Source organism: Thermobia domestica, chromosome 7 (genome assembly GCF_964235325.1).
Source record: "Thermobia domestica chromosome 7, izTheDome1.hap1.1, whole genome shotgun sequence".
NCBI lineage: Eukaryota > Metazoa > Arthropoda > Insecta > Zygentoma > Lepismatidae > Thermobia > Thermobia domestica.
Window position 1 is genome coordinate 201050804 of NC_137460.1, and position 26332 is coordinate 201077135.

Consider the following 26332-nt stretch of genomic DNA (forward strand, 5'->3'; position numbering starts at 1 on the left):
GTTAGATCAAAATTAGAATATTGTTCTACTATATGGACTCCCAATAATAAAAAATACTCTCAAGAAATAGAAAGCATTCAAACGAAATTCTTGAAAATGCTTACATACAAAAAAACTAGTTTTTATCCCAAATATTTTTCCTACAATGATCTAGTAAACAATTTTAATTTTCAAACTTTAGAAAAAAGAAGATGGATGTTAGACTTGTTATTCTTATACAAGTTATTAAATAATAAGATTGATTGTATGGAGTTGGTCTCGAAAATATCATTGCGGATTCCCACTTGCAAAACCAGAGTAGAGAATACAGGTACATTTTATTGTGCGAAAGCCAGAAGCAATATATTATTTAAATCCCCTATGTGGAGGCTGTGTACGTTATATAATGACATTGTAAATAAGTTTGATAAAGTGAATGTATTTAGTTTATCAGAAAACAGGTTCCGATCATATTTAAAACAAGAAATTTTCTATAGAAATAATTGTACACTACACTATAATTGGGCACTAAGCCTGTTGTGTTGTGTTTTAAATAAATAAATAAATAAATAAATAAATAAATAAATTAATATATATATATATATATATATATATATATATATAAAACATCTGATTAGTGGCACGAATTAGCATTTAGAACACAGTTAGAAGAGGGTGACACGTCAATGATCAAAACCGACTACATTGAATTGCTAAATTTGATTCCAGAATATGATTCAAAACTTGCCAATCATTTGTCAAACGCAAAAACTTTAGCAGAAACTTTCAATGCAATTTACAATGACTTAAACAGTTCTATAGCAGAGATAATGTTGACGAAATAGAGGTTAAAATTTTCAGGTTCTCAGTCTAGCTCAGGACAGAGATTGGTGTATCAAACTAATCGAAAGATTGCTGACCTAAGATAATTATTGCCCACAGGACGACATAATTATCGTTAGTCAATAAAAGACGTTGGTTACCATAATACATGTTCACATATATACACTTCTAAAATAGCTTAAAAATTACAATTTTTGAGGACTTGGATAGAACAATAACAAAGAAGGAGGAAAAGAAGAAGATTGTAATTAAATAGAAGTAATGAGCGTAATTCTTAAACGAATGAAAAAATGAAATTTCTAGTCTTACGCCCAACGGTTATACTCTTTAGGCTAAAGGGGACGAATGACTAATGAGTTCTTACAAAATAATTGGTGGCAGAAGGAAACGGGAAAACACCGATAAAACTCAGACACGATGTTGTCCATCACGAATTCATGCGGCCTGGGATCGAACCACGGGCCCTCACATCAAAGATGGGTGCCTTCAGTCAAAAGAAATAGACCAGCGAAAAAACAAAGCACATGGAAACGCAACCACTAAATATGCACCCAATGACATGTTAGTATTAGCAGATTACTTTTGATGAATCACTTTTACAACTCACTGAACGCATTTGAACAACTTAAAAAAAAAAGTAACATGAGGAACACAAGGTTTTTGATACGTGTAAATTAATTAAAAAGGCCAACTTGAATACTTTGAAATTAAGTAACTTCGCTCTTATTCTTCAAAGTCAGTTACTTATAATATCCGGTTGCTTTAAAATACGTATTGCTGGAACTTCTATTTATTTCGCTTGTATTACCTCCATTTCGTCAAACTTCGTCAAATTAATTTGAAAGATGACGAATAGTAATCTTACACTTCACACAAACCAATAATTCTCGCCTTTATTCAATATTATGTTGGTGTTAACTGGGGAAGTTTCTGTCAAAACTAGAGTGAATAGTTTTTCTCTTCATAAATGCATGAAAATACCAGTACTTGATCTTGCTAAAAGATTTGTATTTTCTAATGTTATGAACCATTTGAACGAAAACCAGTAAAGATGGTCATCAACAGATAAGCTACAGGACAATGTTAAGGAACGGAACTCCTTTCCTTTACACACCGGATCAAATGATGGTAATGCATGGCATGTGCTTGTAAAAAAACAACTAATACATGATGACTTCCGTACTTAATGAATTAAATTATTACACATATACAATATTGGTACTGTACTTCTGTTTATATTATTTGTCTGTTACTAAGTTGAATTAACATTAATGATCAATGCTTACCACTGAAACTACAAATTTTATATTCAGTCACTTAATAAGTACATACTTAAGGGTTGTAATCGCTATACTCGTTAAGATATGTAATTTTTTTGTGCCAGTCCATGAGAATTCGATCAATTGGACTGAATATACAGAATGCCACACATTGTAGTGGCTCAAAAGGAAATTTAATAGTCTTCAAAGAAGCAGAAGTGAATAAATAAAAGGAGGTTTACAATAATCAGCAACTCAAAAAGTTTCATACTGTATCTTGCTACTCTGTCTTTTATGCATTCAAACAATACAAGATAGAAACCATATACAGTATTGAGCAATGAAATTTAGTTTACCAGTTATTTATAAAAACAAAATCGCCGACAAATGAGGACCTGAAGATCTAAATGTCATTTACCAACTTCTCAAAAAAACACGTTTTTTTTGTTTTATTTAAACGCAATACATTATATATATAGGGTGTCCGGTGAGGAAATGCAAAGATTTTGGGAGGTGATAGGGGAGGTCATTCTAAGCCAAAATGCCTATATGAACATAGGGTCTAATCCCCTTCGTTTCGGAGATAGGGGTGAAAGTAAGTTTTTGCCGCTTGCACTTCTCAAGTTCCGTGTGAAAGCTTATAGAACACCCTGTGGTTGGTTTGACGTTAAGTATTATACCTCGTTTTAAAGCTACTGAAACAGGCTTTCAGACGATATACAGTTTGTCCACGTACTGCATACAAGAGGGAAATAATGGAGGGAACATTTTCGAATTGTGCTATAAAATTCCCTTTTTCAAACAATTTTTCGCCACTCTTGGGTGGAAACACTGGCAATAGAGTAGCAGGATCTAATTGGGGGAAAACGATGCTGTATACCACAAACCCAGGTGAAATGTCAATTTAGTGTCTTCATTAGAAAGCAGAGAAAAATGCTTACGAAAGAATTTAATCGTAAAAGAAAGATTTCTACTGGAACCAAACAATTGTGTTGATTGAACACTTATACAGTAATTATGGCCCTTATTGGAATGTTATTGGTATTACTGTATTAATCGAAGAATTGTGGGACCTTACAAGAGTCAATCTACAATCACGTGGATTAATACCATTGTAATACTTATGAGTTTAATAATCGTCGAAAAGTACATTAATTAGAGCACAATAGGAATGTAGTTGAATACAATGGCACGCACGAGGGCAGACCCAGACATAACACTACTAGCGTTCATCTTCAACATTATTATTTGGAACGTGCAGCACAATTTCAAAGATATCACCTTCCTCCTGAATGCACTTTGCAGTGCGCCTCAGGACATGCATTGTTGTCCGATGGATGTCTGCTCGTCGCTCTTTGACGGTATTGAATGCCTGTTGAATATTCTGGAGTAAGTCTTCTCGTGAGTTGGCCCTCCTTCTGTACACAATGTCCTTCAACCACCCCCACAAGCAAAAATCCAAAGATGTAAGATCAGGGAGCAGGGTGGCCAGTGAATCAGCGACCTGCGTCCTCCGCGACCTATCTAACGATTAGGAAACTTGGGGTCAAGATAGTGACATACACGTCCTGTGGCATGGGAGGGAGCCCTGTCGTGCTGGAAGTACATAGACACCCGAGTTTCCAAATTCACATCTTCTAGCAGTACCGGCAATTCGTGGCGCAGAAAATGCAAATAATAGTCACCAGTCAAACGCTGGGGCAACACAAAGGGACCGATTATCTGATCACAAAGAATCCCCACCCAAACGTTGACAGAAAATCGTTCCTGATATTGTCTAACAGTGATTGCTCTCGGATTTTCGTAACTCCAACGATGCCAGTTGCGGGTGTTGTTTATCCCATTCCTTGTGAAAGTGGCCTCATCAGTGAACAAAATGAATGGCAAAACATTCGGATGCTCCTGTACCCATTGAGAAAAAGCAACACGTAGTTCCCTGTCTCCTGAATGGAAATGTTGCACTCTTTGAATGTGGAACGGATACAGCCCCTCTCCTCGAAGCACATCATGTACATACGTACGTAGAAGTTGATGTTGAGTAGGAAGTCTCCTAACGCTGGTTGTTGGACGTTGCGTTGCAGCCTCAATAACGTTGTCTTATTGCTCAGGGGTGTATTTTGAAGGTCGTTCCGACGTTAAGTTCACACTGGGAAGCTCACCAGTTTCACGCAGTTTAGTATACACGTTTGTGAAGACGCATGCATTAGGGACTCTGCGGCCAGGAAATCTACGCTGGTATTCATCCACAGCACCTTTGGCATTACCATCACAAAACCCGTAGACATACATCATATCTGCATATTCCGCGTGTGTGTATTGGAATGGCATTCAGTACTACACCATCTTCACAGTCACCACACCAACTTCGTTCACAGTCTACAAACACGCACTGTACTACACTTACTAACGGTCTCGACTCCAGCTATCACATGAATCCACGACACAAAATAGCAAAGGGAACTTTCAATCTGGTGAGTTGCGGTACGCAGCTTATAATAGAAGGTATGCCAAAACATTTCCAGGAATTTGGGCCGAACCGTGTCAACGTCTCTGTTGCGTATACGTGAGACGATCAGAATGTTTGCATGCACTGGAAATAATTATTTACCGCCTTCGACAACTGTACTGCACTGGATGCTCTGGTCTCGACAACTGTACGAGTACTTCACTTCACGTGGAATGTGCTGCTGCCATCTGTTGTTCACGCGATTATAACATTGTTCTTGGATAGAAATGTAGAGCTGTCGATGTTAGAGAATAGAATTGTATTCCCACTTTTGCTTAAACACGCGTTTATTAACATTCGTAACCACTATAAGCTATAGCAAATTCGAATCTTGTAATAGAGTGATTAGTAAGAAATGTTCTCCGCTTTTTAATGAAGACACTACATTGACATTTCACCTGGGTTTGTGGTATACAGCATCGTTTTCCCCCAATTAGATCCTGCTACTCTATTGCCAGTGTTTCCACCCAAGAATGGCGAAAAATTGTTTGAAGAAGGGAATTTTATAGCACAATTCGAAAATGTTCCCTCCATTATTTCCCTCTTGTATGCAGTACGTGGACAAACTGTATACCGTCTGAAAGCCTGTTTCAGTAGCTTTAAAACGAGGTATAATACTTAACGTCAAACCAACCACAGGGTGTTCTATAAGCTTTCACACGGAACTTGAGAACTGCAAGCGGCAAAAACTTACTTTCACCCCTATCTCCGAAACGAAGGGGATTAGACCCTATGTTCACATAGGCATTTTGGCTTAGAATGACCTCCCCTATCACCTCCCAAAGTCTTTGCATTTCCTCACCGGACACCCTAGGGTGCGGAAAAAGTCCCGGAACAGTCCGATATCTCGCGAAATATACAGATCAGCAAAACAAAAATATCACGTCTTAAATAGTTTAAAAAGCTATCCAGTGGTACTACACGCAACCCCTTTCGGAGATACTGGGGTAACTTGGTAACTTTACAAGTTTAAATGGGAACCCCCATTTCTTACTGCACATTTGGATTCTCCAGAGAAAGTGATTGATTTTACCCCAAATTGAAAACAGTGCCTTCACGGATGGCGATTAAATCGACACACAAAAAAGGGGAATGTCAAAACGTTATGAAAAGGCGAATTGTCAATTCCGTACTCTGTGGTCATACGGTTAACGTATTAGATTGCGGAGTCAGAGGTTGTAAGTTCGATTCCCGCTCCAGGTATTTTTATTATCTCCCCAAAGAAATTCCATACGTTTTAACTTCAATTAATACTTTATTCGAGTTACATACAACAAAAATTTCGGTAATTATTTTGCAAACTAGTTTTATGAAGTGGTCCTTAGTAATAGGATTATTAGGGCTGGAGTTCATAGAGTTATTTACAACAAAAATAAACCATTTTTGTCACCATCTGTATTTTCTTACAAGTTAATAGATATGGACAAATACATTATTTTTATCGAACTTAAAATGTATGAATTAATTCATTATTTGGGTACAAAAAATACACACAAAAAATGTTACTCTGCGCAGGAATCGAACTCAGGAACGCTGATTTCGCAGTCCAGTACACTAATCGTATGGTCACAGAGCACGGGGCTCAGAATTCTCATTTTCATTAAGTTTTGGTATGCCCATTTTTTGTGTGTCGGTTCAAGCGACATCCGTGAAAGCACTATTTTCAATTTTGGGTCAAATCACTGTCACTTTGTCTTACGAATCCAAATGTGCAATAAGAAATGGGGATTCGAATTTAAAATTTTAAAGTTACCCCTTGTACCCCCGAAGGGGCTGGGGTAGGGGGCTAAAAGTGGTATAATTGGATAGCTTTTTCAAAACTATTTAAGACGTGTTATTTTTGTTTTGCTGATTTGTATATTTCGCAAGATATTCGACCGTTTCGAGACTTTCTCCGCACCCTGTATATATATATATATATATATATATATATATATATATATATATATATATATATATATATATATATATATATATGTATCGAAGCTTAATACAGCGACGAAGTATTATGTCTGGTCATTGATTCTTCTTTACGTTGTCGAGCCAAGTACCTATACATATTCTGTCATGTAATAATGCAATTATCACAAAGTGATGCCTATGCCTTTATTAAGTTCAAATCTTTTAAGTTCTAAAGACGTTCCAGTTTACGATCACCAGGAGACAGTATGTGCAGCATGAACAGAACAATTATATACCGCAAATTTGTTGAAACTGGATCCTTTATGAACAGAGAAAGAACGTGTCCAGATCTTCGCAAGTCATCATTTTCTAACGATCACGATCGACTCCGCTTTGGAAAGGGGGTCAAAAGGAAGAGATAGTAATGGCTAAATATAGAAATATTACTGCATTGAAGCCTGTATTGAGAAATCAATTATAAACATTTTACTGAGAATTGGTGGATGTGCAAAATGGAACGGTTCCCATTTCGGGCATGTATTCAACTGTCAACAATGAAGGTACGTCGAGAAATTTCTTTATGGGTCCTATAGTGTGTCAACGTTATATATTACACTGTTTTCAATCTCAATTGCAAGGGGGCCCTGGTTCAATTTCAAATCATGAGAGTTTGTAGTGGAACATGTGCGTGATTTCCTCAAGGTACTCCTCTTTCTTCTCACATTATCATTCCATCATTTTTTCATTAATTATCTATCTTCTTTAGCCTGAACGACATAATCGTCGAATATTAAAGATTTCTTTTCGTTTCATAAAATGGAAGTTACTTTTTTTCCTGATGATCCAGTGTTATGTCTAATTCAGAGGCACACATGAGAAGGGAATAACTTGAAATAACATCCACAGAAATATAATATCTCCAATGGAGCTATGTAGGTATCTACTTACACGCTATTATTTGATCGTATTTTAAAACACATATACGAAGTTACCCAACACGATCATACGGAAATTAGTAAGAGTTTCTAGCTAAGACTACACTGGGTTCCCCTGCAACAATCAAAAGCTTAAAACAATGGGAAGAACAAAAGGTAAACTTTCGCCTTGAGATTCATATATTCATTCTGTACTCAGTGATAGAATTGCATTGTCCTTGTACAAACGATGACGGGAAAGGTATCAGATTTCTCTAGAACAATTAAGAAGTTACAACAATGGAAATGAAAAAATGTAATAAAATTTTCGCCTTGAGACTCATAGATTACTACATTCTTTGCTAAATACTATAAATTTAAAGTCCTAGAACAAGGAAAGCCGATAGAAGTATTGGATTTCTCTGCAACAATTAAAAGCTTACAACAATGGAAAGAACAAAGGGTCAAAACATTGTCATCTTGGAACTCATAGATTACATTACGCTGCAGTAAATGCCAGAATATCAGAGTCCTAGAACAAATGAAAACGGAAGAGGTATTGAATTCCAATGCAACAATTAGTTGAACTTAACAATGAACGAATCAACAATTCAAAAATCTGCACGAGACAATTGTTGCGTATAGTCATTATCTTCAAACAGACTGAGAGCGAAGAACATAATTCAGTATTCGTAGAAGTTATTAGTAATTTCCTATGCATATTAATTTACATTGAAAAGATAAGGCAATAGCAACGCCATCTCTTATCACAGAAACAAACTTTTTGTGGCTTTACACTATCCTTAAATTTTCACAAATTGCAGGTATGTGTCTCCTTCCTTTCAATTCACTATCAATACTCATCAAGAGCGGGAGACCCGAGTCGATTCCCAGAGGTAGATAATGTGGTTTGAATCCCACGTGCTGAAAGGGACGCTAAAATCCAATTCAATCTACCAACCCTGATGCACCACTTTCACTAAGTTAATCATTCCAATCATAGACTTTAGACACAGCGAAAATTCCTGATGCTTGGTACTGTCAGAAATATGCTTTTGTAATCAATTTTGTCCTTTAAATTCATTTCTAGTCTTCTTTAGACTGGATCTCACTCTCTTTCTCTCCCCGTATTGTCATTTCACTTTTAGAAACGCTGGGAGTATACACAAGAAATGGACAAACATAAGGTGTGCAACTATTGTATACCACGACATTTAATATTAGGCAATGTGAGAATCATGTGTATTGAAACATGAAACGTACCTGCTTCTGAACTCCTTCTGGTACCACACGGGGCACTGCAACATCCGCATCTGAGACGCTTGATTTCTCTTGCCGACGTTTCTTTATCTCGTCCTCTGAATCAGTTCTTTCACGGTCTCTTTTTACATAATTATGTTGCTCTTAAGAAAAAAATAAAATATACATGAATACCATTATAGTCGTTATATGATTTTAATTCAGCTGAGGACTATTCAATTCTCACCCCCTCGAACTGTTGGAAGGAATACAAAATTTAACATTATTGTTGAAAGAAACATCTTACTTTTATCTTACAAATTACGTTAGTTTGCACTGCTTGAACTTCACAAGAGTTAAATTTTATTAACAACGCTGTATTTACTCTGCTGTAAGCTGACTTTTTCTTTCTTCTTGGTTAAAAAAAAAAAAAAAAAAAAAATGAGTCTCAACTTAAAATCATTATCATTAACACGGCCGGTAAAGTAGGGACACGTTTTATCGACGCAATCGGTACAAGCTCCAAAAACTATTGCCTGAAGCCACCTCAAGTAAGTTTTTGCCATCGTGTAGACCTGGGTCTTTACTGCTAGCAAGTCAGTGGATTTTCTCCTAATTATAGTGAATTTTAGTTTTTATCAAGAAAGAATGCAAATATTACGTTGTTCATGTTTAGATTTAACAAATATTTTAAGTATTCACAATAAAAATAAGCTTCTTTACATAAAAAACTATATTAACCGAAATTCACTCCCATTTAGCAAGAAAATTTATTCCTTATGCTTTGTGTAGCTACTTCATTAATAATTTTTTTTTTTCTGTTTTCGTTTTTGATTTACGAGGAGTCAGCTTGCACTGAGTTTTGGCTTATAATGGAATAAATATGGAGATGTCAATGCTGCAGGATAAATTCATAGTATATGAAATATTATATCTTATATTTCATACACAGTAGGAACATGGTCAATAAAGAGAGCACAAAAAAAACGATTAAATCTAATCGAAATGAGAATGCTGTGTTGAATATGTGGAATAACAAGAAGAGACAATGTGAAATGCCAAAGTAAGGGAAACAACCGATGGTGTAAACATATCTAAGGAGATCCAAGAAAGAAGACTAGAGTGGTATGGCTATCTAATAAGAACAAATAACTTTGGTCAGAAGAATGATGCCAATGAAGGTGGATAGGAAGAGAGGTATAAGAATCCAACACGGAAATTGATGGATACATTTCGTAGAATGGTCTAACAGAAGAAGAATTCCGGGACACGGCTTTATGGAAAAGACTCATCAAAACGTTAACCCCACATAAATGGTAAAAGACGGAGAAAAAGATTTTTGAAATGTCATTCAGGGTTGACAAAAACATCTTCCTGTAAATGATATAACGACTGACTAGTTAGGCATTACTAACCATCGAGTATTTCGATCTCTGTAGTAAAAAGCTAAGTAACAATTGTTTATTTTTGTAGAGTTGAGTTGATTTTGAGCTTAACGCCCCTCTTAGCAGGGAGGCTATATGAGACGGGACCTACTGATTAACGTGAAATCCGAACCACATGAGCTCCCGCCAAGAATAGAATCCGGGTCTCCCACGCCAAAGGCACGTATGCTAATCGCTTATCCACGAAGGAGCTCTTTATTTTAGTAGAGTAGAAAGCTAAGTAGCAATTAGTTTTATCTCAGTAGAGTAAAAAGCTAAGTAACAATTAGTTTTATCTCAAAGTAGGAAGCTAAATAACAAATAGTTTATCTCAGTAGAGTAGGAACCTAAGCAGCAATTAGTTTTACCTCAGTAGAGCAGGAAGCTAAGTAACAATCAGTTTATCTCAATACAGCAAGAAGCTAAGTAACAATTAGTTTTATCTCAGTAGAATAAGAAGTCAAGTAATAATTATTTTTGTCTCAGTAGAGTAGGAAGCTAAATCATGATTTTGACAGATATCTTAGTTTTAATTTCCTTCATTTTTCCTGACTTCAGTATAAATTTTCCATGACTTTCATTTCGGCCTCCTCCTCCAACCATATCTCGCTTTATATCCTATCTTTTCAGGTAATTTTTAAAATTACAATTTAATGTTTAATTACAATGTAAAAATATATAAACTTTCCTACAAATATTTATATTATATTTAATATTCTTGTTTCAATTTCTATTGATTTAATTTCACCTGCTTCGCGGACTATAACACTATACGTAATCCATATAATGATTACACGGAATGACAACTAAATGTTCCGTTACATATTAACAACTCGACTGATAGAAACTATTTTCGAAATTAATAAAACTTAAGATTTTAAATGCTACTCCTGGCTATTTTCTCTCTCTCTCTCTCTCTTTTAAATTTCTTTCTTCAGTTTTTGCATTACTTCAATATTAATATCTAATTCCATGGAATGTGCTAGTTTATATATACAAAGTACAACTGATATACACAAAGAATTTTTACCTGTGCTTAACCACCTTTCGCAGTTCTTATATTTATTTTCAATGTCCAATTGCATGAAGTAAGTCGTTTTAACTCAGTTTTTGATTGTCTCTTTTCCATATATTGTTTTTAATTCCTGTTGTAATTTACAATTAAATCTCTAAGTGCTCCTTGTATCTTTGCCGCGTTCTTCGAACATAGTGTAAGATTTTTCTATCAATTTCTATTTGCCTAATTCCTCCTGCTTCATGGATATGTTGTTGACACTCTCGTTTTGTTCATGCATATTCTCAACTAAAACTGATTTGATATTTAAAAAGCCACTTCTCAGGTAGCATTATCATACGATACAACTGTTGGGAGAATGGATAATAGTTTAGAGCGGAAAGCAGTGGCGGCCGTTGGAAGTTAAAAGCGGGGGGGGGGGGGGAGATGATGATCTGAATATTTGTATATCAATCTTAGTTTCCCTGGTTGTTTCTAACATTTTGTTAGACGAAAGGTTGTATAACTAATAGGATACCATCTTTTTTGATTAAAATACTTATATCTTATTTATTAAGTAAATTGATAAGAGCAACGGGAGTAGGTACTTGCCCTTTGCACTCGTAAACAACGAAATTGTAAGAAGAGATTTGATTCCTTGCTCATGAATATCTTAAAATTCTGTATGGAAAATTGTGTGATCAGATTATTTAATAACAAATTTACGAAACAAATAAATAGAAAGGATAATATTAATCATAGTAACGAATAATGAGGCTTGTTTTGCAAAAGTTATATTGAAACTGGGGATTAATGAACAACTTAATTTTTAATTCCACACATGCTATTAATTGTATGGTATTATTCTTAGGAAATGAAAGACAGTAAATACTACAAGCATATACTACGACATTTAAAGAAATACTTGCTTTTCCAGCTTCCCGAAACTTGTTCATTGCCATTAGGTGCAATTTTCACTTTCTTGGAACACATCAAAACACAATACTTACAAGGAACGGACATGAAGGTGTCATCCGGACATCCGAATCTACCTAATCCATTGGATAAACATAACAAAGATATGTTCATGCACAAAAAATTAGGTGTCATGGACAACACAGTAAGTCCCTTGGGTCCATTAACCCTGTTAGTATAAAGAAAATCGTAGACTCGCAGTGAAAAAGCTATTGCATCAACACTGTTCATTGGAAAGTCATAGTTTATAGTTCATTCTCTTCAGCAGGAAACAAGCTTTCCAGAGGTGCTATATATAGGGACCCATAACGTACTTTAACTGGGAAAATTGGGATAATGTCAGGAAAATTCCCTGCAGAAATCCCTCCCACCAATTTTGGACCCCTCTGGAGTGGCCCCGGGTAAAAGCTGACAATTCAAATGTACCTCGAATAATACTATAGAAGATAAGAAATGACTGTACCAAGCTTTGCATTGATAGACAGAATAGGTACGAGGGGAAAGCGTGTGCTGGTATGCAAGCTTTTCCCTCATATGTATTCTACCTATCAAAACAAAACTTGGTACAGTCATGTCTCTGTTGTCGATGGCACCTAATATTTTGTGCATGAACATATCTTTGTTATGTTTATTCAATGGATTAGGTTTGATTCACATGTCCGGATGACAGGTATATGTCCGTTCCTTGTTAGAATCACTCCAGTTATACAAAATAATCCTAAATCTAAGCTTATGTTGAATTCACTAAATTTAATTGTATGTACACTCGTGCACCCCTAAACACACACTTCACCCGTATATTACACTGCAATGGAAAAGGTTGTTTCTTATTACTCTATTTTTAATCAATATTCCTTACTATTAGAAAGAAGAAAAGACATTTTAGAAACTGTCAATTTTTGTGTAATTAAAGAATAACTTGTGAAATACTTTTTTTTAAAATGTTCTCTCAATTAGTTTCATCGAGCCCTTGTGAGAAGTGAAAGTATGCTGGAATTGTGCTCCAATAGGTTAATTTTTGGGTTATTTTCCGTGCTAATTGAAATGCAATTCCTGTAGCTTTCTTAACTCCACACGAAGACAACCAATACGTATTCACGCAACGGCAAACATTATATGGCACCAGTTTTTTCTATGAACCAGTAATATATACAAAAACTTTACATTTCCAAATGAAACTACAGGGTGTTTCAAAACAACACTGACAACGTTTGAGAGGTGATTCCTGACACCAAGATAAAACAAAGAGTATAGACCAACCTGGGTATACAAATGCTTCCTTTCGGAGTTATAGGTTGCCGAAAACGTGAAAAAATGATCTTTAAAGGTCCATAGCTTCGAAACTACAGGGCCTACCGTAGTCGGGTCAAGACTTCACTTAGAAACTAATATGTGCTCTATCAAAAAATACATGTTTCGGAATCCTAAGATAACATGCAACAAATTTTATGGTGAGAGTTTTTCTACGGGCATATACTTTGAAGTACTCACCATCTACCTCTATAAAAATTGTCGTGGAAGTACCACAGGATTGGATATTTGGATAGGGCACATACTAGTTCTTAAGTGAAGTCTTTACACGACTACGGTAGGCCCATAGTTTTGGAGCTATGGACCATCAAAGGTCATTTTTTCATGTTTTCGGTAACCTATAACTCCGAAAGGAAGCATTTGTGCACCCAGATTGGTCTATACTTTTTGTCTTATCTTGGTGTTAGGAATCACCTCCCAAATGTCGGTGTTGTTTTGAAACACCCTGTATATACATTAACGAGTTACTTCAAAAAGGTGGGGGTCAACTGCCCCTCTTTGTCTCCATAATCGCAAGTTGGTACCATCATGGTATAAAGAAAAAGAAGAGCGTTGCTAAGTAGATTTGTTGTATATGTATGGTGAAATTAGTAGACACGTATTAGGGAAATGTCTAACGAGTTTGCGTATAACATAGTGAAAGTTAATTTGATTTTGGTTAAAAAGAACATAAAGATATTGATGATCGTATGTATTTAAGTTTAACAAGCTAAATAAAGAGTATTACGAAAAAGTCGGAGTTATACTAAAGGTCTTGAGTAATATGGTAGCTCGTGGATTTGAGTAAATTGTGCATTACAACTATAAAAATAACCAAGAAAGTACTGTCGTTTTTTGGGAGGTCTGTGTTCAATTGGCCTTCACACCATGAATTGAATGCGAATGGATATAAGGCGAAGGTCAGTTGTTGGTGTGGGTATATTCAACATACTACTTTTAGTTGGTGTGGCAGTTCAGTTACACCGTGAACTTGCATAAGAACAGAGTGAACATGGGACCTCCACAGAGCATCATAAGGGTGTGTATGTTGTACAAGTTCAAACTAGAGTCAAACGCCGATGCAGCGGGGCGGAAGATATGCCAAGCCTTTGGTGAGGGTGTCGTGACTATGTGGACAGTGCAGCGGTGGATTAACAACTTTAAGGACGGTGAAGAAACACTCGAAGACCCACCACGTGCCGGAAGACTAACACATGTATAACATGAATATCTTCAGGCAGCAATTGAGGCGAACAGTGGCCAGACATGTGAGGAAATGGGACTACAATTCAGTGTGAGTGGAGAAACCATTCAGCAGCACCACCATCAAGTTGGGAAGCACTACAAGTTCGGTCGATGGGTCCCACATGATTTTGACTCCGGGCCAGAAGGCAACGCGAGCAGACACCTGTTTCTTTGCTGTTCCATCTGAGATAGGAGCCATTTCTGGACAGGGTGTTGACATGTGATAAGAAGTGGGTCCTGTACGAAGCTCCACGGCCCCGTCATCATTGATTAGCATCCCATGAACTGGTTCCAAAATAGCCGAAATCAGCACTGCACCAGAAGAAGGTCTTCCTGTATGTTTGGTGGACTGCTCGTGGCATCGTACATCGGAAACTGCTACCAGCTGGTCAGAGCATCAATGCAACTATGTACTGTCAGCAGTTGAGCCGTGTTCAAGAACAATTCAGAACTCTGGACCCAGCACTTCTGAATCGCAAAAGGGGCCCTCCTGTTACAGGACAACGCTAAGCCCCACGTGGCTAGGATGACCCGGGACACTATTCTGCGCCTTGAATGGGAAACACTATTGCATCCGCGATACTCCCCAGACATTGCACCGTCCGTTATCACCTGTTCCATTCCTTGGACAAACACCTTAGAGGACGCCATTTCAAATCCCTAGTAGAGGTGCAAAATGCACTTGATACATTCTTCGTTTCACGGCCCACCACGTTCTATCCATCGCTTTCCAGAACGTTGGCAGAACATCGTCGATACTGATGGGGACTATTTTTTATCTTCTAGGTACGCCTTAGGTGACATATCGATGTTCGGAGATGGTGGGTGAAAAAGCGGCAGAACTTTTCTTGGTTACCTTCATAAGATAATTCAGAAGAATCCAGATTATATAATTGCGAAGATAAAGGTACTAACAACAACAAAGCACACTTCCATCACTTTCGCATCACTTCCCACAGTTTCTTGTATAAAATGACGCAGTTTCGCTTATTCAGTTTGAAAACAACGCACTCGATCCTAGAGCCAATGCAACTCCAAAAATACAGACTTTATTTTATCTTTTTCGCTACACCTGTCCGTTTACACATATTGCAAATAGACTTTACTACTGCACTTTGTGTGCATTTGGTGCAGCTATTTTGAAACACTATGTTCGGCAAATCACCACCTCAACAATGCATTGCACAAGATGATTAGAGACACTTTTCATGGCCCGGTCAAGGACACCGGGGTATATGTTCGCAATTTCCTTTATACTTCGTTCCTTCACGTATTCGACACTTCTCATTCTGATTACAAACGCCGTATCCTTCAAGTATCCCCAGGGGAGTTAATGTGTCGTCCTCTCTCTCTCTCTCTCTCTCTCTCTCTCTCTCTCTTTCTAAGGGATATACAAGAGTCCGAGAGAAGTTTTGAAAATATTTACTCGTTAAGGTGTGGTCAAATGTATTGTTATGAGGGGTGTGGTGTTCTGAGAAAGGTAGATAAGTAATTTCATGTAGATGCGTATCGAAAGAGAAGTTGAGAGTTTCGCCATTGTAGAAGGATGGACAATGGGTGCATTCAAGAATGTAAATTACATTGGAAGAATTGCAATTACGGGAATGGTAATAAATATTAAAAAAAAAAAAAAATGTTGTTTCTCTTTGCAGTAGGGCGCTGGAAGGTGAAACTGATATCAACTAATGAAGGTGTGGAGATTGGGGGGTTTCTCAATAAACGGCTTTAAGGGGGGGGGGGGTCAGAGAAAAAATATTTCGGCTAGAGATGAGGTGGTAAGTACCGAGTACGAAAGGTTTATTAGTTTGTGTAGGAGATGAAGGCTGGAATACTATTTGGTAACGAAAATGGAGAAATTAATTGATTCGACGTCCCTTTTCAATACTGAGGCTATATGGGGCAGGACCAGAGTGTGAATTTCCGAGGAATGGGGAGGATTTTAGCTCCCAGTTAATGTTGTACCCCACCGAAAAACTATCTCCCACTCCCCCGCAAAAAAAAAAAAAAAAAATAGTGATAAAATGTTTGAATATACAGGGTGCGGCACGTAAAACCGGCCCGTCGTAATATTCTGGTGTATTGTGTTTTTGGCAACACTTAAATAATCTACCTTCCTACCAAGAGATGGCGTGTCGAGGTCGGGTCGACTTACGTGACCTGCAGCAGTCACGTGCAGCCGCAACCAGTGAAACTTGTCGAAACCAGTTGAGAAAAAGGCCTCGTTGTGTTAAGCCGGGTGAGTGTCAGTGTGTGATAATGCCGTATTCGATACCCGAGCGTGTTGCCATTGTTGAAGGGTTCATTCTCACTGGATCTTTTGTGAAAACAAAGAATTTGTTTCGGGAGAAATTTCCAGGACGTTCTGTGCCAGCAAAAAGCACCATTCAGGAACTGATTGAAAAATAGCGGCGTACAGGATCGGTTCAAAATGCTCTCAGGAACAGACGACCATCTGTCTGCACACCTGAATTAAAGATGCAGGTGGAGGAGATAATGACAAGAAGTCCTCGAAAGTCAACCAGGAGACTGAGTCAACAGGTTCATGCGAGTGAGAGAAGTTGCAGACGTGTTTTAAGGGGACTGAAGTTAAAACCGTACCGGATAAGTGTTGTGCAAGAACTGAAGGAGCCTGACCTGCAGAAGAGGGTGCATTTCTGTTCATGGCTGTTGAGCAATGTTGCCAGTGGTTTCTTGGATTCACTAATGCTCATCATGAGTGACGAGGCGTGGTTCCACCTGTCTGGGTACGTAAATTCCCAAAACAACCGGTATTGGTCGACAGAAAATCCACACGCAATCCACCAGGTACCCTTGCATGATGAGAAGATTGGTGTTTGGTGTGCCATTTCTGCCACACGCGTTATTGGGCTCATATTCTTTGAGACGACAGTGAACAGTGACGTGTATATGGGAATCCTGGAGGAGTTTTATACACACTTGACCGAAGAGGAGCGTCAGTTATGTTACTTTCAGCAGGACGGTGCAACATGCCACACATCAGCTGCATCATTGTCCCTTGTGCATGAGATGTTTACACCAGAGAGGACAATCAGCAAAGGCTTGTGGCCTCCTCGGTCACCAGACTTGTCCACGTGTGACTTTTACTTATGGGGACTGTTAAAGGGAAGAGTATACGAAACAAATCAACACACAATTGAAGAACTCAAGACCAGGATTCAGGATGTCACCAATAGCATTACAACACAAGAACTGACAAGGGTATATATGAATCTCCTCAATCGTGCTCACATGTGTGTTGAAGTGGGCGGAGGACACTTTCAGCACCTGCTGTGAAGGTGAGTAGTCATATTCAATACATTACATTTCAATTATGTGTTGTACTTAATCATATTCAATACATTACATTTCATTTTATGTGTTCACTTTACGGGCCGGTTTTACGTGCCGCACCCTGTATTTTCAAAACCCACTAGTTTTGTCCTTTCATGTAATTTTAATCTGCAAGCTGTAAACTACTAACTTTGGCTTCTAATGTTATATTTGCAGCTACAGCATTCTTTCACCTGTTCTCACCGTCGCTCATTTTAAATAGTTTAATATGCCTATATTTGTCACTTGCAATCATATACACTTCAGTTCGTCATCGGATGATGGGTTTATACTAACTATGTAGGATGACGAAGTCATGTATGGATTTGCTAAGTCTTACATTGTACTACATGTACAATATAAGATAGTTTCAATCCTATTCTCAAACTATTAGGGAAGGTTAGGTGCGAATACCTCGGGAATTTAGTTATTGTTGTTAATTTCACTGATTTAACACATGTTTGTTTATTACTATTGTCACAATTATACGTATTTGTATAAGAGAAGAAAGCGTCATGATCTCATTTCAGGCCTCCTGCCATTCCAATATCAATAACTTAATTTATACACTGGGCAGGGCCTACTGTTTAAAGTGAGATCCGCATCATAACTCGGATCTGTATCCGGTACAAAAATAAAACTTAATGAAGAAATTAACAAAATTAAATAAATAAATAATTAAATTTAAATTTTAAAAATACTAGATCAGTTTTAAAATAAAAATAGTAAAAGACTCTTGCTACTTTTACTTTTTAATTTTTCCCTTTTTTAAACAATTTCTTCATCAGTTGTCATTTTTTCAATCCTTTTTCCCCGTAGCATGCAAAAAATAATAATAATTTACTGTTCCTTTGCCGTCATGCATTCTACAGATATACGCGCTCCATTAGTGTATCTTCCTCCACTGAACTCTATCTACAGACAGACAGATAACACTACTACATTGCCATGTGTCCCTTTATTCCAAAATTGCAAATGGCATCCACTAAATTCTCAGCCTTTTATATGTTCTTTTTGTTTCCTCTCTTCTTTCTTTTCTCGACATTTTTCTTCCTTTCCTGTCTGATGAAGCTTTTTAGAGAACGTGTTTATAATGTATTTTTTACTGTTCTCATTGTTTTTCTCTGTTCTCCGAAAAGTAATTCATTTTCAATTCCCACTTTGGGATCCCTTTGTTCAATATCTATCTATAAATCTATATATACATAACGAATTACTAACCAGAAAACTCTTAACATATAATCGCATACACTTAATAACAGATTAGAGCTTCTTTGCTAAATTATTCATCAGATGCAGAGGAAAACAACTACGGGGAAGAATAAGATAAATTAAAGAGCCAAAAAGTAACTATGAAGTTTCCAAGTGGACACTACCCATTCAATTATGCTAGAATGGAGGGTAACGTACTAATTTTGTCCAATTCGAATTTCATGTGTAATTCGAATTACGAACTAATTACCAAGATATACTGAAGTCAATGAGAAAAGAATTTTAACGTTAAGAATATTTACGAACATATCCTCTACTGGAAACCTAATGTAGTTTCCCTGAAGAAGATAGCGGCTCAGGAATGATTGGAGGATTATATATATTACGAAATAAAAGCTCTGCTTTAAAAATTATATTTATTTAATGCCCTTTAAATCCAGATATGCAGGCTTCCAACCCAATACAAAAATTTCCGCCACTAAATACAGTAAATATTACGTTGCAGGAAGAAAAAACGTATTCCAGTGTTTTAATGGCAATTTCTAAGGACTAATGAAGAGGTATTGAATAATCAACTCTCAGTAAATAATTAGTCACTGGAACTAATTATCCTGTAAATGAGATCACGAATGTATCTCAAATGTAATCGAAATAAACCCCTCCCACTGTTCTAATGGCTAGCGCACACCCTTTGGTCCACAATTCCCGGTGGATGAAAATTGAACATATAGCAGTAGTTCTCATTCTGCCTTACACTTTAGACCCACATCTCAAATAGTCTCGGTGCTGAAAAGGGACGAATAAATTTCAACAAACAAAAACATAATAAAAATTATCTCACACAGAATTTTTAAAATATAGGAAAATTATAGCTGTCGACAAACAAAAAAGTCCCAGGGTTGAGCGTGGCAAGAAGAAAGAATATCACAGAAAACGTTTCGACAGACAAACAACAGCATTGTCAAGGTCGGATATAAAAACTCGTGGAAAAGGTACTACTTTAGTTCGTAGCGGTTTGCACATCGACTCCATGTCGGCTGATAAGAAATGTAAGATAGAATTTAGGTTTTGAACGCTTTTAAAAATAGAACATTCTCCATTTTTAGACATTCCCGCGAGCAAGGGGACATAATTTCTCCTTGAAAGACTATTGACTTCTATCATAGTTTTTAAAAATGAAATGAAATCTTTTAGTTTTACTACGTCCCACGATTATGCCGGTTAGGCTAAAGGAGACGGTGATTATGAGAAATGAATGAAATGGTGGAATGAAGAAAGTGGGAGGAAACGGGAGAACCCCGAGAAAACCCACGCACACGGTGTATTATAGTTTTGAAAAAGTTAAGAGAACGATATATGGATCTTAGCACCGGCCATATAGAGAATCTCATACGATAATTCCTCGTCGTTCGGAAAATTGATTATCGTCCTTTTTCAATACGAAGATTGTATAAGATGTGTTCAGATTTCAAGGCTCTTCCAACGAGAGTTGAACCCGGGCTCCGTGCAGCAAAGGTGCGCATGCTACTCACAAGACTAAAGGAGAGCCTTCATTCGAAAATCGTAGGCTCATTTCCCGGCTAAAAAAACTTCCATCGTATTAGAAAAGCTTGTGTGATCTTAAGATCTGGCTACGGACGGAAAGATTTTAACAAAAAGAGTGCGGCCAAGTTTAGTCCCAATTTCATCTCCCCATGAATTTGCCCGAAGAAAGATGTGGAATGCCATGAGATGACGCCAGCATCGAAGTTAAGATCGACGTGGCACTTTCGTTTATGAAAACATTTCCTCATCATCGCACGCATTTTCAATGCGAAAAGAAACGTTGGACAATCGATGACCGGGCACAACAAACTCATGATTGTGGCCGTAAGAAAAGTACCAAATAATGGTGGCACCGAACACGAATACAATCAGTTGAGAGAAGAATAGGTAGAAACAATGTTTAGTTTAGTACGACACGGAGTTATTTCTGTGACCACTGTAACCTGTTAGCTTCACACGTTGTACAAATACCCTCGGGGCGTGAAGAGACTACCTTGCAGCTGCGCCTCGATACTGGCGCCATCTCCTGGCATCCCGCACCTCTCTAATGCGATATCGCAGGAACAGTGCATCTGACCACTCTGGTTCCTTCACAGGCGTGTTCTACGCATCAGAAGCTATCGCTTGCACTCAAGTTCGGGCAAATTCATGGAAAGGTGAAATTGGGGCTCCACGCTATGTTTTTTTGGTTGCACTCTTTTTATACCCAAAAAAAGGAATGGTGCATGATACCAAAGAGCTTTGTCAAACTATTTTTATGGTTGGTTCAGAAAAGCTTATAAAGGATAAGCACAGGTGAATCGAACTTAGAAGTCCCCAGCGTGCAAAGCTGCGGAACACAGCTTCTTATTGTCCAGCCGTGCCTGGCCACAAAGTGCAGCGATTTTTAGTTCCTAGGCCACCAAATTTTATTCAGATCCGGCCAGTGGTTACCGAGAAATGAAATGCCACATACAAGACGAGTACAGCCGATCCCGGCACAAAATATAGCAATTTTTATTTTCTAGACCATGGGCTATTTGCTCTTCAAATTTGGTTCAGATCCGACCAGTAGTTACCAAGAAATAAAGTACCACATAAAAAGCAAACCTTGCCGAGGCTATCCTGGCCGCATACGGCCACAAAATATAGCAATCTTTATTTCTTGGACAATAGGCGGCTACTTGCCCATCAAATTTGGTTCAGATCCGGCCAGTAGGTCCCAAGAAATACAGTATTACATATATACGTACACACACATAAACCTGAAGTGAAACCATATGCTTACACTGGGAGGTAATAATAAACCGATGCTATCATTATATTCTACCAACTTATGTTCAGTTTTTTTTTTTTTTTTTTTTTTTTTCCTGTTTTTTCTTGCAATTATGCAGCAGCAGTATTTAAGATCTTGGGACAAGATCATGCACAAACGCTCTGAATTAAGATGAACAAAACATCAATCCCAACCAGTATTCCAAGAAGACACATTTAATAAGACAAACTCTTCTAAAAGAAGGGCCTTGTTCGCTTTTCATTTCTCTACTCTCTTCTTCACTTTCTCCATTTTTAACTTCTTCCGTTAAATCCCACAATTTTACCCTTAAAAGGAAAAACTTGTAAACAAACATGTTTCTTTGCAGACCGGCATCAAAGTTATTGTGAAAGAAGTTGTGAAATGAGAATGTGGGAGAAAAATAGAAGAACACAGAGAAAAACCATGATGATGTCCACTAAAAATTGACATAGCCTGGGAATGAACCAGAGTCCCCTCGCACCAGGAGGTGAGTGCTGCATCACCGTATTAGCCTAATATGAGTATAGGTGGTGTCACGCTCGAACAGTATAACACATATTTTTGGTACACAATGTACTGTATACTTTTACAGCATAAGAGGTTAAGCTTATGTTTACCCTGTGATAGATGTTTCCTCAGAAAATAAGAGAAAGGTGCTGAATTACAATAATTCAATGTTATGGTATTTACAATTAGTTATATTATCCCTTCCACTACCTCATGTAGGTCTTCACTTTATCATATCCTGCAATGATGGCGATTCACTTTACTGGAAGCGGAGAAAATGGCTTCATTAGAGAATACAACACAATTGAAAACACTGCTACCTTTGGAAGTACAACCTTTATTTAAAAAAAAAAAAAAGTGACAAAATCATGCACTTATTATCATAAATCTGTATTTGCATCACTGTCTTCACCAGGCACATTATCTGATAATATGTCTGATAAAAGCAATCATATATTGTCGAAACAGATGAGTAATAATGTTTGGTTAGATTTTTATTTAAACAACTGAGAGATATATTACTATCATTTATGCGAGATAGCATTCGTCTGTAACTTCTGGGCTGCCTGAACTTTGCAAGCTCTAAACTGGAATTTGCTGTACACGAAGTTGTATACAGTAGATCCTGATACACGCACCTGTCGAATGGATTGGATGAGCAATGCTGAAAAACTACCCGAACTGCTTTAACTTGATACAACGCTTTCTCTTATACTTCAACTTTACTCTCAGTCACTAGCTTCTATCAGCCTTATTTCTTCCTAAACATGGAACAGTTCTCAATTCTTTATGACTCCTCTTTATTGAAATACGTTCAATATATAAGTTTCCATATTATTTTTAAGATACATTTGTAAATTATACATACATACGCAGGTGGGTGCTTTCTCACCTCTCCGTATAATCGCCATTGAGATTCAGGCATTTGTCCCAGTGTTGCATCAATTTGTCCAAACCCTTTGGAAAATATCAGGGCTCTGGCTATTTCGCTTTACTTCTCGGTCTGTTTCGAAACGTTCACTCTGTAATGCAGATTTTAGCACCGAAAAAAGATAAAAGTAACTCGGCGCTAAATTGAGGCTGTAGGGAGAATGTGTGGCAGCCGTTCCCACACTAATTCTTCAATTTTGTGTCTTGTTTGCGTGCTGAGTGGAGGTGGGTGATACCGTCAAGAAAAGACCATGTTGCTTTTGTCGAATTGCGTTTCCCTGAAGAAGAGTTCAAGTTCGACATGAGCGATCTGGTCTCCTCTCAACTGGTGATGAAGTAAAGCGAAATGTGAGGAGTGTGCTAAATAGCCAGAGCCCTGATTATTTTACAAAGTTTTTGGACAAATTGGTGCAGCAGTGAGACAAATGCCTAAATCTCAAAGAGAATTCTGTGGAGAGGTGAAGAAGGATCCACGTATCATCTCTGTTATTACTTCTTATTTATTTCTTTCGCCCATGGCACTTAAATTCGGTAAGCTGATACCAACACTGTAGAATTATAAACAAAACGTCATTTACAAATATATACAGCAGGGATCGTTTACTAATGTTATGGATTGTAAAATGTCAAGTTTCTCTAACTGGCAAACGTAATGTCATCATTATAACATTTCTACTTGACACATTCCCGTTAAGAAAGAAAGAAGAAAAAAATTATTCAAGTACATACGATTACCCTTTTCACAAATGAAATGAAAGCTTTCAGTTTTACCTCCCACGGTTATGTCGAGTAGGATAAAGGAGACGGTAATGATGAGAAATGAATGAAATGGTGGAATTTAAAAGTGGGAGGAAACGGGAGAAACCCGAGGAAACCCACGCACACGGTGTTTGTCCACCACAAAGTTAATTTGGCGCGAGCTGGGATCGAACCTGAGACCCCATGACCAGAGGTGAATGCTCTATCAGTGAGCCACCGCGGCCCCGATTACCCTTTTCAGGTATTTATATCGTGGCGTAGGCAAGTCCAATAGTTAGTTTACCCAACTATCAATCACTGGTAACAGCTGTGAGATTTAGTTGGTTCCACGCTAGCTGTGTTTACATTTATAAGTAGGCTACTTTGTTACGAGGCGTCGTCATTTTTTTTTCTCGTCATGATAGGAACTACATAACAGAAAGGGGGGAATTTGCATATCATACAGTTAGAAAAGTATTTGAGTAATTTTGCACATCAGACAGTTAGAAAAATTAGATATGGAAACTAGCCCAACGGACAGTGCGTGGTAATTTTGAAATTAACTACGTCAAACTACAGAAATCTATAAAATGTCTCTTTATATTCAAATGAAACTTACTCTCTGATAACTGTGGTTTGTCGCAAATCTGTACATTGTCAGCAGCAGAAGTACATTCCTTTCCACTTGCCAATTCCGAATTGCCATAATTTCCACTGCTTTCTACATTAGAAATATTTGAAAAATCTTGCTGAACACATCCCTTTGAGTTCACATGAGAATCAGCATTGGAACGACGCCGAGGGATTCTTAACTTCTTTCCACTACCCACATGCTGTTCTGTGTTATTCTCTTGAACTGGATTCTTATTCTCTTCACTCCTGCAATAAATTCTTGATATACCTTTCACTTTCAACTGCGTAGCCGTTTTTAGTAAAGATGGAAATTCATTCTCTGAAACGGTCACCTCGCCCAGGTACATGTAACTGAGAAGTGCTTCTAGTTCTTTGTACGGAACATCCTTCAAAATTATTATAGGATATCCGTTCCCATGGTTGGAAAGTAGTTCCTAGAAATCAGATAATGATAATAATCAATTTCGCATACTATATACTAAAACTACTGTTAGAAAGTACCTCCTTTAAACTTTTTTAAAAAAATAAACTGTACATTTAACACACATTGCATTACGCTTATTTACAAGCAAGGAACCATTGATTTTCAATTATGTTCTTCGATCCAGAATGACTAATGAATTGACAAAATTGTTGAACGAATTCTTTCATAGGATTTTCATGACTATCAATCTGTTCAACAATGTAAGCCATGCACAGATTGATAGTCATGAAAATCCTATGACAAAATGCTTAGTAAAAGCTAAGACTTTACGACAGAAGAATGTCTTAGCTCTAACTAAGCATTGTGCCATAGAAATGTATTGTAATACCTTAGATTTTCGAAACTTTATGTAAAGAAATTAAATATGCAGTTTGCCTAACAATATACAATGCAAAGGAACAATCTCTTCACCTAATTCAACTTCTTTTTACGAGGAATACATATGGACTCAAAAAATGATTTTTTTTTTTTTTTTTTTGACGAAAACTGAGGTATCATACAGTATCAGTTTCCTCAATTCAATTTGGACTTTTTCTTGGAAGACATGGTAGCATTATGGTTCATCGCTAGCAAACTTAAATTGATTTCTTTCTCATATTTAAAATTTGGAAGTAAATTTGGATTCTATTTACTTGAAAGTACTTTGATGAACCATATGATAATTTTTATTTTCCACCCAATGTTTATGTTATTAAAATTCTTAATTTTAGGTGTCACTTGCTGATTTAACAGAGTTTAAACACCTATCTTTCAAGACTGGTGTTAACAAATTTTGTCAACTATATTCAGACAACTTTTGTATTTAAGACACTAGTAGAATTAATTCCCAAATCTTTACAATATATTATTTGCTTCCCTGCTGATACAATGTACTAGTTTTCTAACTTCAATGTTTTCTCCCAGAGCTCATTTGGTTCTTAACATTAACGATTCTTCTGCCTTTGATTAGGAATTATTGCTTTCCAACCACGAAATGAGCAGTGAAAGCATCAAATATTGTATAAATATAGTAGATAACTACACTTTATGTTATTAATAAGGGAAAAATGTACGAGGCACATGTCAAAAAAAAACTATATTTTTTAAAAAAAACAAGAAAGTAATGGG

At 37.1% G+C, this 26332-nt stretch overlaps 1 protein-coding gene across 5 annotated transcripts in view; it reads right to left on the bottom strand.

Moving 5' to 3' along the window:
• Positions 1–26332, bottom strand: part of LOC145690651 (uncharacterized) — a 78971-nt gene that overhangs the window by 32367 nt on the left and 20272 nt on the right. For all 5 annotated transcript variants that reach the window (XM_081765758.1, XM_081765757.1, XM_081765756.1 and 2 more), the window contains exons 3-4: positions 24728–25175; positions 8667–8806 (exon numbers count right to left, since the gene is read on the bottom strand). In XM_081765758.1, the coding sequence (XP_081621884.1) occupies positions 8667–8806; positions 24728–25175 (588 nt within the window). The remainder of the gene's footprint in view (positions 1–8666; positions 8807–24727; positions 25176–26332) is intronic.